This window comes from Electrona antarctica (genome assembly GCF_951216825.1).
Source record: "Electrona antarctica genome assembly, chromosome: 18".
NCBI classification, from domain to species: Eukaryota; Metazoa; Chordata; class Actinopteri; order Myctophiformes; family Myctophidae; genus Electrona; species Electrona antarctica.
The window spans coordinates 12,251,256-12,266,605 of NC_136799.1; the positions used below are offsets into that span (position 1 = coordinate 12,251,256).

The 15,350-nt window shown below is 43.0% G+C and overlaps 1 protein-coding gene across 2 annotated transcripts in view; it reads right to left on the reverse strand.

Annotated features, from left to right (window-relative positions):
* LOC306942472 (phospholipid-transporting ATPase IA-like) overlaps positions 1-15,350 on the reverse strand; it is a 55,018-nt gene that overhangs the window by 17,463 nt on the left and 22,205 nt on the right. For both annotated transcript variants that reach the window (XR_013792300.1, XM_079528380.1), the window contains exons 15-27: positions 14,059-14,164; positions 11,366-11,448; positions 10,739-10,788; positions 8,609-8,678; positions 8,102-8,186; positions 6,635-6,774; positions 6,067-6,205; positions 5,490-5,554; positions 4,789-4,961; positions 4,459-4,642; positions 2,854-2,964; positions 2,180-2,254; positions 1,181-1,303 (exon numbers count right to left, since the gene is read on the reverse strand). Coding sequence is in view for 1 of the 2 variants with exons in the window: in XM_079528380.1 (XP_079384506.1) it covers positions 1,181-1,303; positions 2,180-2,254; positions 2,854-2,964; positions 4,459-4,642; positions 4,789-4,961; positions 5,490-5,554; positions 6,067-6,205; positions 6,635-6,774; positions 8,102-8,186; positions 8,609-8,678; positions 10,739-10,788; positions 11,366-11,448; positions 14,059-14,164 (1,404 nt within the window). In the remaining variant the exon portion in view is untranslated. The remainder of the gene's footprint in view (positions 1-1,180; positions 1,304-2,179; positions 2,255-2,853; positions 2,965-4,458; positions 4,643-4,788; positions 4,962-5,489; positions 5,555-6,066; positions 6,206-6,634; positions 6,775-8,101; positions 8,187-8,608; positions 8,679-10,738; positions 10,789-11,365; positions 11,449-14,058; positions 14,165-15,350) is intronic.

The window sequence follows — 15,350 nt, forward strand, 5'->3', positions numbered from 1 at the left end:
AATAGCTAAAGCATAACATAATGCTAACACCAAAAGGGGTTCCCGCCCAAAATGGGTTAACCACATGTCCCTATTCTGGGGAAATAGACGATCTACAAGTCACAATGCGTCTCAACGTGACACATTGTGAACTTGTAAATCTTTTATTTTCAGTGAGATCTAGACATAGTTAATCGATTTCTGATAGTGATCATTGGTATAGATAGAGTGTTTATTGACTAAATGGGGCTCCACGCAAATTAGCAGTTATATACAAACAGTACGAGGGAACTCATACAGGATACAGCATAAACAACAGTGAAAGTGGAAGTGACAAATAACCCATTTTGGGCGGGAACCCCTTTTGGTGTAAGCATTATGTTATACTTTAGCTATTGAAAAATAGCAGATCTACAAGCTCATAGCGCGCCACCGAGTGGCGCGCTACGAGCTTGTAGGTCTGTCAGGATGTAGAAGACATTTTTAGAATCTGATCTCAGGTCAAAATGGGATAAATGAGCGGACAAAGAGACGGAGAGACCCGTTATTACTGAACAAACACTCTAGACACTAGTAGTAATGATTATCAGAATATTATACTTTACTTTTTCCACAAAAAAAAACCTCTTTGTAATATTTATTTATATACGTATTTCACATTCACATTATTGAATGAATATGTAATATTGAGTGAATTAATTATTCTGCCTTCAAAGCCAAAGTGCAGTAACTACATGTACGTTTTTTTGGACACACCAACTTATTTGTGTATCCCAAAAGTAAAATAAATTAGCCTTTGTGATATACAATATCACTTATATGCCAATCTCTCATTTGGCTGATCAGTTGACACTTTGAAACCCATTCTTAACCCAATCTGCCCCACCTGTTAACTCAATCTGTGCCAGGACCGTTTAGTTACGTTTTAAGCAGTAAGCAGTACCCCCTGTGCCAAGACGTAAAATTACGTTATTTGAAAAAAATCAATTCAATTTTTCATTTTTTTTTCATGATTAAAAAAATGTCGTGCATGCAATGTGCACATGGATACGCCCACGGTTATTTATTCTTTCAATTGTCCCATATCTCTGGCAACTGCACTGGGTTTCTGTTTAAGTACCGGTACATATTTGTTTGTAGTTACTGTACTTTGGCTTTAGTATGTTGGTCCCAGGTAGACGAACATGGTTGGAGTTTGTACCTTAGCGTTGAATCCCTGGGCGGTCTGAGACGTCTTGTAGAGCTCAGGGTACTTCAACATGGTCTCCTTCTTGCAGCAGCGCTCAAATATCCCCAGAGCCAGAGGAGGCATGGCTGTGAACATCTGGCACACAAAACACACAGAGCCAGAGGAGGCATGGCTGTGAACATCTGGCACACAAACCACACAGAGCCAGAGGAGGCATGGCTGTGAACATCTGGCACGCATCAAATGTACATCTTCATTTAAGGCAAGATGACACACTCTGGTAGAGTTGTGTGTGGGTTGTGGTGAAACTCCAAACACTATTGGTGAGATATCTTCACTAGTAGTTGCTTGATTAGAAATCGGTAGTCCAAAATGAAACCCAAATGTAAAACACAAATGATTCTGACAATACATAACATTACAAAATATGACACGACTTAAAAATAAATAAAAAGTTAATATAAAAATCACTTTGGCCTGATTTTGCTATTTGAATTACGATCGGGATCTTCAGGAAAAGTTGTCATTTGTATGAATAAATATGCAGTGTCATGTTTTTTTAATGTGCATTGGCAGAATCCAATTTGTTTGCATTCCATTTATGTGCTAAACGAGTGACTTTGAGACATGTTTCACTGTTCAATGTAAGTAGACAGTTTAGCATTATCCATTTCCAATCAACGGAGCAACTATACTGAAGATATCTCACCAATGTATGGAGTTACATTATGACAAGTTAACTACACAAGTTCAGAAGTGGGTTGCAAATATCCAGTTCGTCACTGGTGCTGGACAAAGAATAACAGTAAAAGAATATAAGTCTGCAAAACAGCATTGCTCCTAAAAGTGGTTTTCTGTTTTCTGTTTTCGGCCAAGCATTATGGCCTTCATCAAAGTTAACTACACAAGCCAACCCTCTAACCTCCTAACCTAAGTGTATTTTTTTCTTGAACAGCATTTGAGTATTTTACTCTAATAGTTAAGAGTCAAAAATAACAATAGATGACTTACCACATTGTAGAGTCCGATACACCAGCGTTCAAACAAGATCTGTCCAGAGAAACCGTTTACAATGGCAAACCAGATCTGCAAACACAAAACGTTGTATGAATATGAAAATGACTAAATTGCTGGACTATAATGTTGTGCTCTGGCCAGCTGTGATGATCTAACTTGAGCAGCTCTGGCGACCACAGTAGTACAACTACTACTATGTTCTATGCTGAAGCAGTACTATGTTCTACAGCAGTAGTACCTCTATGATGTAGAGCACTATGTTCTTGTAGAAGCAGTACTATGTTCTACAGTAGTAGTACCTCTATGATGTAGAGCACTATGTTCTATGCTGAAGCAGTACTATGTTCTACAGTAGTAGTACCTCTATGATGTAGAGCACTATGTTCTTGTAGAAGCAGTACTATGTTCTACAGTAGTAGTACCTCTATGATGTAGAGCACTATGTTCTATGCTGAAGCAGTACTATGTTCTACAGTAGTAGTACCTCTATGATGTAGAGCACTATGTTCTTGTAGAAGCAGTACTATGTTCTACAGTAGTAGTACCTCTATGATGTAGAGCACTATGTTCTATGCTGAAGCAGTACTATGTTCTACAGCAGTAGTACCTCTATGATGTAGAGCACTATGTTCTTGTAGAAGCAGTACTATGTTCTACAGCAGTAGTACCTCTATGATGTAGAGCACTATGTTCTTGTAGAAGCAGTACAGGATGCACTTGGAGACGCGGTTGTAGTTCCATGCTCCGTGCACCAGCAGCAGGTTCCGCAAATACTTGAACTGCACGATCACAATGGATTCAAAACAGACAAACAGTAACACAGCGGTTACAAAAAAAATAAAGACAGAACAAGATAAAACAAATGTCCTCTGCTTCGAGGGAGGTAAACGTTTATCAGTAGCAGAACTGATGAGTTTACAGGTTTGGCACGAAGCAGCGACGCTCGTACAACCTGCCGTTAACAGACCAAGAAGCTGGCACTGATGAAACTGGACAACCCACCTCTTTTTTATCTCTCAACCACAACACAATCTAGTGCAGTGGTTCAGATGATTAGCTTAATACGCAACATTGTTTTCTCATTTAACAGTAAACAAACACACAGAATATAAGTGTATACAGGATATCTCTGCACATTTCTAAAGTTACAATGTAATGACTTTTAAGACCTTTTTAACGCCAAATTGGCCAATGTGTCAAATATTATGTAAGAAAGAGGCAAACATTGAAAAACTAGCCGGCTATTAATTTTCACAATATTTTTTAGGACCGAGTCAAACTAGATGCAACTAGAAAAAGTGCCCTTCTGGGCACAGGTCTCCACCAGGAGGATAGGAGTGTGTGTGTGATGTTTGGCAAAATGTTTAGAAGCAATATAAACGTGTGTGTGTGTGTGTGTGTGTGTGTGACGCGGCTTGGCCTGTTGTAGCGCCACCATGAGGCCGATTTGAAAACTGTCAAGTGGCATTTCTTCCAAAGCCTAGTGGGAATATGCATGCACAGTTTCACCACAATCGGACGCTGCGTTGAGTAGTTGTGGCGATTTGTACAAAACGGGTACAAAGCGGGCTACTCCTGAAAAGTTTAGAAGCCAATCGTAGCCAATGACGGTGGATTATGAGAAATCAAACAAACCCGTCTTGATCACATGACTATGAAGAGCATGTGTACCGATTTGCGTGAAATTTGGATAAAATCTGAAGGAGTAATATTAGAAAATGTGTTTTACATATGTCAGCCTCCTGGTGGCACTATAAAGAGCAGATGTGAAAAATTCCAGGAAAAGTTTTTTCCTTGGCCTCTAGGGAGTTGGCATACAAAGTTATCCACAGATCCGTGCAGTTAGAGGTAACACTTTTCGGCCAGTTATAGCACCACCATGAGGCTGAGTTGAAAATGTTCATGTGGCATTTCTTCCTCGGCCTAGTGGGAATGTGCGTGCACAATTTCACAGAAATCACACGATGTGTTCATGATTTGCAGCATTTTGTTTGAAACTGAGCATTCCTGCGAACTTTGGAAGCCAATCTTAGCCAATCAGGATGGAGTCTGAGAAATCTGAAAGACCCGTTTCGTTGAATGGCTCTAGAGAGACTGTGTACCAATTTGCGTGATGTTTGGACAAAATCTGTAGGTGTACTGTGCAAAAACTTTTTTTGCACAAAGCGGCCTCCTGGTGGCGCTATAACAGGCCGTTCTGGAAATTCTGGGGCAGAGGTTCATCGTTGGCATCCAGGGAGTGTGTGTGCAAAATTTTATCTGGCGCTGTTCACCTGAGCGATGGAGTAGTCCGAGGAGTTGGCGGCCTGCAGTCCCTCTTGGCCGGAGATGCCCACGCCCACGTGAGCCGTCTGGATCATGCTGACGTCGTTGGCACCGTCGCCGATGGCCAGCGTGATCACCTTCACCTGCTGCTTGACCAGCGCCACCACCTCGGACTTCTGCAGGGGAGACACCCTGCGTGCAGGCAGGACGGGAGGACAACGTCAGGGGACCGGCGGTGTGCCGAAGTATAAGGGGCCGTGCCTGAGGTGGCACGATCTGACGTTTGCCACACCGCGAGGCTGGTGTGGTGTTGTGTGTGTGTTTGTGCGCGTGTGTACCTGCAGCAGATGACAGCCTTGCAGGAGAGGGCCAGGTCCAAAAAGTGCTGTCTGGCGTCGGAGCTGAGGGCGTACTTCAACGTCTGCCCGTCAATCACCAGGGCCAGCTCGTTGTCCCTGTGGAGCCGCGCCCCCAACACGCTGCAGTTATGAGTAAGGGCCTCCCGCGTCGCCTATGACACACACATGGAATAATAACGTCAAATAGAATCTCATGACTGAAACCTTTTGTCAGGCCAAGTCTGAACTTTAATCTGAACTTTAATCCATGCAGACACGCGACATTCTAAATCCTACATGTGTGCTTATAACCATTCCCTGCTTCTGTGGCCAACATGGAAGTGCCTCGCCTGACGGCCTCTCACCTGCAACAACTGTGAAAGAGACCTAAATATATTACTCTATGGACTAGACCGCGACGGAGGCCCGCCGTCTAAAGCGAACTTGAGCCACGCGAGACACCACCGAGCGAGCGAGTTGCCGTGTCACACGCTGCGAAGTTCGCTTAGCCAACTCAGGGCCGTTCGAGTTGCGACCTGATAGGCAGAGAATAGTAAATCATGTTCTGGCTACTGGACAATCACAGCGAGTCATTGCAGGGCGCGCGCACGCACGCACGCACGCAAGCACGCACGCACGCACGCACGCGCACACGCACACGCACACACACACACACACACACACACGCACACACAACGTACATGGACAGTATCTTCATTGATGACCAGCAGTCCCATGCTCTTCTTCAGCAGACTGCAGGAATAACCTGAGAATCAATCCAGGAACACAGAGCACTGTCAATGGTCTGATGACAGCATACTCAAATAAAGGAGCCTGGCATTAAGTGATATGTCATTATTTAAAAAGTTAGGGTAAGTGATTTCATGAAAAAAAAAATGGAGTCATGCCTGATTAGTTGCACGCCTTACTTTTAGCTTTAACCCATTTTGGGCAGGAACCCCTTTTGGTGTTAGCATTATGTTATGCTTTAGCTATTGAAAAATAGCAGATCTACAAGCTCATAGCGCGCCACCGAGTGGCGCGCTACGAACTTGTAGGTCTGCTATTTTAGAAAAATCGAAGAACGACTGACATAGAAACATAGCTTTTTCAGAAAACTGTCAGGATGTAGAAGACCTTTTTAGAATCTGATCTCAGGTCAAAATGTGTTAAGGATTAGGGTCATACATCAGTCGTAAAACACTGATGTCCTCACAAGCATAGTAACACAGACGTGTGCGTGCGTGCGAGTGCATGTGTGTGTGTCCTCCTCCTGACCTATGTTGATGGCAGTCTCCTGCTTGTCCCCGGTGAGGATCCAGATCTTGATGTGTGCTTTAAGCAAGGTGTCGATGGTCTCTGGGACCTGGTCCTGGAGTTTGTCCTCAATGGCCGTGGCCCCCAGCAGCTGCAAGTTCTGTGTGGGAAAAGAAAAAAAAGTATCACCTAAAGCCTGACTTTTACACATACTTGTATACATTATTAATTTGGGGGTCCCTTGACATGAAAACATTTGAGAAACACTTCTGAAATCACAAATTAAGGCAATTCTAATCCTGGTGGCTTTTTTAGAATGTAAAGAGCCCTGCTGCCACCTAGTGGTTCTTCTTTTAACTGCAGTGTGTTCTCTTCATGATCATATCCAACAACAGGAGTAATTCAAGCAGTTGAGACAGTGAGATGAGACTGAGGTGGTTAATGATAACAAATTATAATCCAATTACCATGATATGAAATAGGCTGTGTATCGGGCCACAAAAGAAAACTGTCAGGATTTAGAAGGCATTTGTAGAAGCGTCCTCAGGTCTAAATGGGTTAAGAAAGGCGGATGATGAGTGTGACTGACCTTCTCGATGAGCTCGTAGCTCTCCTCCATCTTCAGAGCGCGGTCGCTGAGCGAGGTGGCAGCTCTCCGGTGCACCTCGCACCACGAGGAGTAGCTCTCCTCAGAGACGTCGGCCACGGCGTAGCACAACGTCCTCAGGCCTGCAACGAACGCAGAGAGACACAGACGAGGAGAATAATGTGAAGAGTGCAGAAATGTAAAACGTTGCTGTCGGGCCGTAACCTCTTACCACCATATTCTAGCTTTTAGTAAGAGAAATCTATGAAAATCTGGGAACTAAATCGTTACCAAGAAATTTCTTCACCAATGTGTTTCTAAAGGTGTCTAATAACATGTACTAAAAGTTTGAAATTCAACTCCCGTGGGAAATTGAGTTATTAGCATATTTGTGACCATACCCATAACATCCTATATAAGGCAAAAAAGTCAAAATTTCATCATTCTTTAAGTAGCATGTGACATATGAAACTAGGTTTTCATGATTCTGAATCCATTCCAAGCATTAGTTTTGCACAAAAAACACTCCTTGGGAGGAAAACGGCCTCACAAACGTGATGAGGTCAGCACATTTGGTCAAGTGGATATGGCCTAATTTAGCTCAAGGAGTGTTTTTTGTGCAAAACTAATGCTTGGAATGGATTCAGAATCATGAAAACCCCCTAGTTTCATGTGTCACATGCTACTTAAAGAATGATGAAATTTGGACTTTTTTGCCTTATATAGGATGTTAAGGGTATGGTCACATATTATGCTAATAACTCAATTTCCCACAGGAGTTGAATTTCAAACTTTTAGTATATGTTATTAGACACCTTTAGAAACACATTGGTGAAGAAATTTCTTGGTAACGATTTAGTTCCCAGATTGGTCAAATACCTGATAAAATGCCCTTACTATTTGTGTTGTTGTCCCCGTAAAGTAATGCTCTAATTGACCACACTAGTACAGCGTCACACAAAAGCATCAAAAGTAGCAGAACCACAAGCTCGTTTTGAGCGTGTAGATCTGCCACCTTTGATTTTTCTGAATTGAAATCCTGAAAAGTAACAGTAACCCACCCGACAGAGACAAAAAAGGAACTTTTAAGGAACAAGGTATTTATGAGTGCTAAATAAGATCCATTTCAAGGGTCTGTAGAAGCCGTCAGCTAGCATTACTGGATTATTCTAGTAATTGGGGAATTCGTGTGGATGCCAGCGTGGTCACTAGTGATTGATTGATTGATTGACTGATTGATTGATTGAAGATTTTATTAACAGTTTGCAGAATGGGTACAGTTCTTGGAAGGTACAGGTCAATACAAAATCTGCTAAGAGGATAAAACCAGAAAAAGCACTAAGACTTGTTTGCATAAGGGTCCATCATTTTCAATTCATCAAAAACATTTAAAGACATACAAATATAACAGGTATGTGTGTCAGCGTTTAAACACAGACTGAAAGCTGTGTGAACGAGCACCACGTTTACCTTCCGTAGCAAACTGCTCCAGGTGCACGAGCGTGTCGTCACTGTACTTGGAGCTGGCTCCCAGTCTCTCGTAGATCACAGAGTCCTTGCACGCACACACGCACACACACACACACACACACACACACACACACACACACACACACACACACACACACACACACACAGATTATGGAGATTTATAGATAGATGATCTTGACGAAAGACGAGTCAGCTGATCTACAAGATGTAGATGTAGATCAGATAAGTTTGGCACGCAGTGAAGAATAAATCAGGCATCATGTCCTATCACAGCCTGCTGAAATACATTTTAGTAAACCTAAATCAACTGTACATTCCAGTTAACTAAAATCTATGTTAATGTAGTAAACATTTCAGATGACTAAATAAATAAATATGACTAAATTGAATTTTATTCAAAAGTCTATGACAAATAGACAAATTCCCATGTGTGAACAGTAGAATGTTAAAATAACCCTAAAAGAAGTAAAATGTTGTAGTACTTACTGCTCCCTTGCAGTAGAGTCGAATTTTCCCAGATGGAGTTCGCATTATCACTGACATCCTTTTCCTGTCACTATGACAACAGGACAAGAGGGCTCACAAAATTATATTTACCGATATGTATTATACAGTCAGACAGCCAAGACAAGATACAATAAAACTCTAGATTCAAAACAAAAGATTCAAGCAAAAAGGACAAAAATAAAGGCATGAAAAAGGTATAATAATAATTAGGGATGTCAGTAACGGATAATTTCCCGTTAGCCGATAAAAGAATCAATATCCGTTAATTACCCGGATAATTCCATTTTTTCCAACCCAAAATTAAATATGCACGTAGGCCTACACTGAATTAACATGGTAGGTGAATGGTAGACATGTATTTATGCTCAAACAAAAACAGAGGCATTCGGCAATACAAATAAATTGTTTTAGGCTTAATCAAATAATAAAGTAAAAAGGCGTTGTCTTAAGGGGATGCGGTGACCACCGAATCGGTCCTTAGTAAAAACAGAGAGGTGTGTTTGGGTGAGCAGTGAGTCGCTTGTTGTAGTTTTAGTAAAAACAGAGCGGTGTGTTTGGGTGAGCAGTGAGTCGCTTGTTGTAGTTTTAGTCAAAACAGAGCGGTGTGTTTGGGTGAGCAGTGAGTCGCTTGTTGTAGTTTTAGTCAAAACAGAGCGGTGTGTTTGGGTGAGCAGTGAGTCGCTTGTTGTAGTTTTCGGTGGTCACCTTATCACCTAAAACTGGAGTATGAATAGGCCTTTAACCCATTTTGACCTGAGATCAGATTCTAAAAATGTCTTCTACATCCTGACAGTTTTCTGAAAAAGCTATGTTTCTATGTCAGTCGTTCTTCGATTTTTCAAAAATAGCAGACCTACAAGCTCGTAGCGCGCCACTCGGTGGCGCGCTATGAGCTTGTAGAGCTGCTATTTTTCAACAGCTAAAGCATAATATAATGCTAACACCAAAAGGGGTTCCCGGTAATCAGCGCGTTTCAACAAGTACGTTACTGGCCTACTGCCCGTCTCTTCTACAGCTCTATGGGAAATAAACACGACGCTGTCCTGCTCTTATCCCATTTAGACCTGAGGACGATTCTACAAATGTCTTCTAAATCCTGACAGTTTTCTGAAAAAACCCATGTTTCTATGTCGGTCGTCCTCAAACATTTTCATGTCAAGGACCCCCACAAAGATATGATATGTAATTGGCTGCGGACCGCCATCTGAAAATATGTTGTTCCAGGGACCTCCCAGAAGCAAAGATTTGAGTTAAAAACGTTTGCTCTGAAAGAATATATATTCAAAGATTTGCGCCACATTTTCACGATTTTTCAAAAATAGCAGATCTACAAGCTCGTATAGCGCGGCACCGGCTTGTAGCTTGTAGGTCCTGAATGGGTCATAAAACAAAAGAAAATGTCAAGATCGAAGCAACCTACAGTACCACTGGCCACTTTTATTAAGGAAGATCAACATGTGGACGTGTTCTGGAGTCAGTCGCGAGTGCACAGTCTGTTAAGTTTACTATAAAGTTTAACCCTGCTGCCCGGGTGGAGCGAAAACTCTCTCGGAGGGAACCGAAGTCCCTGGTACACAGAGATATTGCCTGGCTAAGGTAGCCAGTGTGGGGAAACTGAGGCTGTTTACTTTTAATTCCAAGGGAGCAAAAGGCTCTTCACTTCATTTTCTGACCCAGTGTCCGAGGAACGTAATGTCCAACAAGGAGCAGTCGGATTTGTGCTACTGCTTGCGTTCTCGTCTGTACGTAATGGCCCATCTCCCTCGCTCCAAAGCTCCCGGGCCGGTGCTGCGGAGTGCGTAACAGCGGACAATAATATTTTTCTCCTTCTAGTGTCCTCTCTTAGACTACTCGCTTGCGCCTCCCCGAGTCTGTTTAATGTAATGACATCTCCCCATAACCAAATAATACCATCAGGAAAACGAGGAAATTAACTGTGAAGGTGTTACGCATATTCAGATATTTTTTAGCAAGTGGCTAACAAGCCGGTTAACTGTTAACATCCCTAATAATAATAATAATAATAATAATAATAATAATAATAATAATAATAATAATAATAATAATAATAATAATAATGATAATAATGATAATAAATAAATGTGTTACCTTGTAAACTCAAGAACAGTCAGCAACTCAAACCTCTGTTCCACTCCAAACTGTACAAAATAAGAAGAAAAGAAAATAATAAAGAATGAACGAATGATGTCATCATTCCAGTCAGCAGATTGATCCACTTCGAAGCTGTGAAGTTCTTAGCGTGTTGAACCAAACCTTAATAATACTGCAAAATCGGATTCAGCCGAGTCAATTTAACTCCAAGTACCAAACCAGGTACGGCATTCTTTTTCAGTAATAAATGTCAACTTTCTCTTGCAACTACCCCACCCTAGTCTCGCGTTACCAGACTGTTGCCTCTCGCAATTTCCAAATGTTTTCAGCATACAGTCTGGAGCAACGGCTGTCATGTGTAAAATATAAAGCGGAAGTGGAGACTCCTCCCCTCTTCCGTTTAGTATTTACAGTCACGCAAATTTATCCTAATATAAATAGAAATCATCTAATCATATAATATAGCTTGTTGCTTAGCAGAAAAGGAATTAAAAAAAATAAGTGTAGTTCCAGACTCTATATAGCATTCGGACTGTGGAATAGTTGTCTGGCTACGCGAGACTAACCCCACCCAAACCTCTGCCAAAGTGAGCTTATGAAGGTTTTGTTTGAGTTGTAACTTACAGCCTGGATGATGACAGAGTCTGGGGTTCGACCAGCGAATACAAAACCCAGGCTGCTTGCAGCTCTCACCAGCGCTCCTTCATCTGGGACAAACACAATACAGTCATCATTGTACTGTTGTTAAATGACATGTAAACCTTGTACCCGTACCGCCATATTTTAAGGATTATGTTACACTTTAGCTATTGAAAAATAGCAGATCTACAAGCTCGTACCGCGGCACTCTGTGCTGCGCTATGGGCTGTCGGGCTAGTGGCTAAAAAATATATAACTAAAGTTTTGGACATACAGGGTTTCCACCCGACAGCGATGATAAAATGACTCATGATGACCATGATGAGCATCACTGAGTTGTGTGAATTGTCAGTAAGCGCCGCCGCGCTAACCTTCAACACGGCGGCCACGCAACGTTCACACCTTAGTATGGCATTCTTTACCGTGCACACACAATACGAGTGGGATTGTGGGCTGTTGGGGTAAACGAATGCTCAAGAACAGTGTTTAACGCATTTAGACCCGAGGACGATTCTACAAAATGTCTTCTAAATCCTGACAGTTTTCTGAAACTTCTATGCCAGTGGTTCTCAAACATTTTCATGTGAAGGACCCCCAAAATGATATGTATTTGGCCGCCGATCCCCATCTGAAAATATGTTATTCCAGCCAGGGACCCCCCAGAAGCAAAGATTTGAGTTAAAAATGTTAGCGGGCTATGAGCTTGTAGAGCTGCTATTTTTCAACAGCTAAAGTATAACAATGCTTCAAACACAAAAAGTGGTTCCCGTCCTGAAAGGACACATTACAGGGTGCATTTGGTTCCATTTCTACAGTCACAGAGTTAAATTAACAGAGGATTTTACAGTGTAGATCGCTTTTCCCCAAACTTTTTCAGCTCAAGACCAAGAAGACAAATTTGATGTCTCCCACGGGACCCCGAACTTACAAAAATACGTTATGAGTTGACCACGTAAGCCCTATTCAATAGTGAAAATATCAGATCTACTGTACAAGCTGTGCTATTTTCGGTATCAAATATTTTTTTCTAATTCATGGAACGTTTTAGATTTATTTTTTATATTTTTGAAATTAATTTAAAAAAATGCAAAAAAAAATCATTGATTCTGGAGATCCCTGGCAGATATTTTGTTTTTTTAATGGGGGTCAGCAACCAAATGCATATCATTTTGGGGGTCCTTGACAACCACTGGCCTAATGCATAATGAAACTGAGGGTTCTTGTTGAAATGTGAGGAGGCCTGGTAGATGATGGAACTAGTACCTGGTGAGGAGGCCTGGTAGATGATGGAACTAGTACCTGGTGAGGAGGCCTGGTAGATGATGGAACTAGTACCTGGTGAGGAGGTCTGGTAGATGATGGAACTAGTACCTGGTGAGGAGGCCTGGTAGATGATGGAACTAGTACCTGGTGAGGAGGCCTGGTAGATGATGGAACTAGTACCTGGTGAGGAGGCCTGGTAGATGATGTAACTAGTACCTGGTGAGGAGGTCTGGTAGATGATGTAACTAGTACCTGGTGAGGAGGCCTGGTAGATGATGGAACTACAGTACCTGGTGAGGAGGCCTGGTAGATGATGTAACTAGTACCTGGTGAGGAGGCCTGGTAGATGATGGAACTAGTACCTGGTGAGGAGGCCTGGTAGATGATGTAACTAGTACCTGGTGAGGAGGCCTGGTAGATGATGGAACTACAGTACCTGGTGAGGAGGCCTGGTAGACGATGGAACTACAGTACCTGGTGAGGAGGTCTGGTAGATGATGTAACTAGTACCTGGTGAGGAGGTCTGGTAGATGATGTAACTAGTACCTGGTGAGGAGGCCTGGTAGATGATGGAACTAGTACCTGGTGAGGAGGCCTGGTAGATGATGTAACTAGTACCTGGTGAGGAGGCCTGGTAGATGATGTAACTAGTACCTGGTGAGGAGGCCTGGTAGATGATGGAACTAGTACCTGGTGAGGAGGCCTGGTAGATGATGTAACTAGTACCTGGTGAGGAGGCCTGGTAGATGATGAACTAGTACCTGGTGAGGAGGCCTGGTAGATGATGGAACTAGTACCTGGTGAGGAGGCCTGGTAGATGATGTAACTAGTACCTGGTGAGGAGGCCTGGTAGATGATGGAACTAGTACCTGGTGAGGAGGCCTGGTAGATGATGTAACTAGTACCTGGTGAGGAGGCCTGGTAGATGATGGAACTAGTACCTGGTGAGGAGGCCTGGTAGATGATGGAACTACAGTACCTGGTGAGGAGGCCTGGTAGATGATGGAACTACAGTACCTGGTGAGGAGGCCTGGTAGATGATGTAACTAGTACCTGGTGAGGAGGCCTGGTAGATGATGGAACTAGTACCTGGTGAGGAGGCCTGGTAGATGATGTAACTAGTACCTGGTGAGGAGGCCTGGTAGATGATGGAACTAGTACCTGGTGAGGAGGCCTGGTAGATGATGGAACTAGTACCTGGTGAGGAGGCCTGGTAGATGATGGAACTAGTACCTGGTGAGGAGGCCTGGTAGATGATGGAACTAGTACCTGGTGAGGAGGCCTGGTAGATGATGGAACTACAGTACCTGGTGAGGAGGCCTGGTAGATGATGGAACTAGTACCTGGTGAGGAGGCCTGGTAGATGATGGAACTAGTACCTGGTGAGGAGGCCTGGTAGATGATGGAACTAGTACCTGGTGAGGAGGCCTGGTAGATGATGGAATCTTCTGTCTTTTCAGGAACGGCAGTGTGACATACTGCCATCATGGTCAAAAACTCCTGGATGACTGGTGCTGTGGCCTGGACACACACACACACGCACACACACGCACGCACACACACACACACACACACACACACACACACAATATTTGTTTAGGGCAGTAAATTACAACGTAAGACGTCATCTGGCTGATATAAATACTGCCCTCACTGCACCCCTCACTACAGAAAAGTGTGATTTTATGTGTTTGCTAGGGTAAAATAGTCCATTGCTAGGGTCCAATAGCTGGTTGATATGGCAAAACAATGATAGCTATGGCTAGAAGACTGTTGTTAGGGTACAACAGGTGTTTTTTAGGGCAAAACACTCCATGGCTAGGGTCTAATAAGCGGTTGCTATAGTAAAAACATGGTTGCTAGGGTCGAACAGGCGGTTGCTAAGGTAAAATAGGTGGTTGCTAGGGTAAAATAGTCTGTTGCTAGGGTCATATAGGTGGTTGCTAGGGTAAAACAAGTGGTTGCTATGGTAAAACCATGGTTGCTAGGGTCTAACAGGCGGTTGCTAAGGTAAAAATATGGTTGCTAGGGTAAAACCCTGGTTGCTAGGGTCTAAATAATAATACTTTTCATAGCATTTGTATTGGTTGCCCTGGTAAGTCATTTGTTTACATGGTTGCGAAGGTAAATCATTTGTTTACATGGTTGTCATGATAACTTACATGTGTACATACATGGTTGTCATGGTAACTCATTTGTGTACATATAGAGTGCATGGTTATTAATGGTTGCCATGGTAACTCATTTGTGTACACATATAGAGTGCATGGTTATTAATGGTTGCCATGGTAACTAATTTGTGTAGAGGCCTTGTGTGACATCACAGCCTCCCCCTTCATAAGCAGCAGCAGGTGCAACATAACAGCATTCTCACAGAGCCTGTTGAGTTGACCAGCAGCATCATCATCATCCACTCTGAGAAACACTGTCTGTTACAGCCCAGTGCTAGCTAACGTCAGTTATTTACCACTTCATTGTAACTGTACTATCCAAGTGAAGCCAACACAACACAACAATGTCTTGGGCGTTGACAATGGAGAAGGAGGAGGCTGCTGCTCAGCTGCTGGGCGGCATGCAGATCAAGGAGGACATCACGCCAGGAAAAGAAAAAGCTGTGGTTTCCGCAACCGGAGCGGCAGCGCCGGTGAAAGCAGAGGCGCCGGTGAAGGTGGAGGCGCCAGTGAAGGTGGAGGCGCCTGTGAAAGTG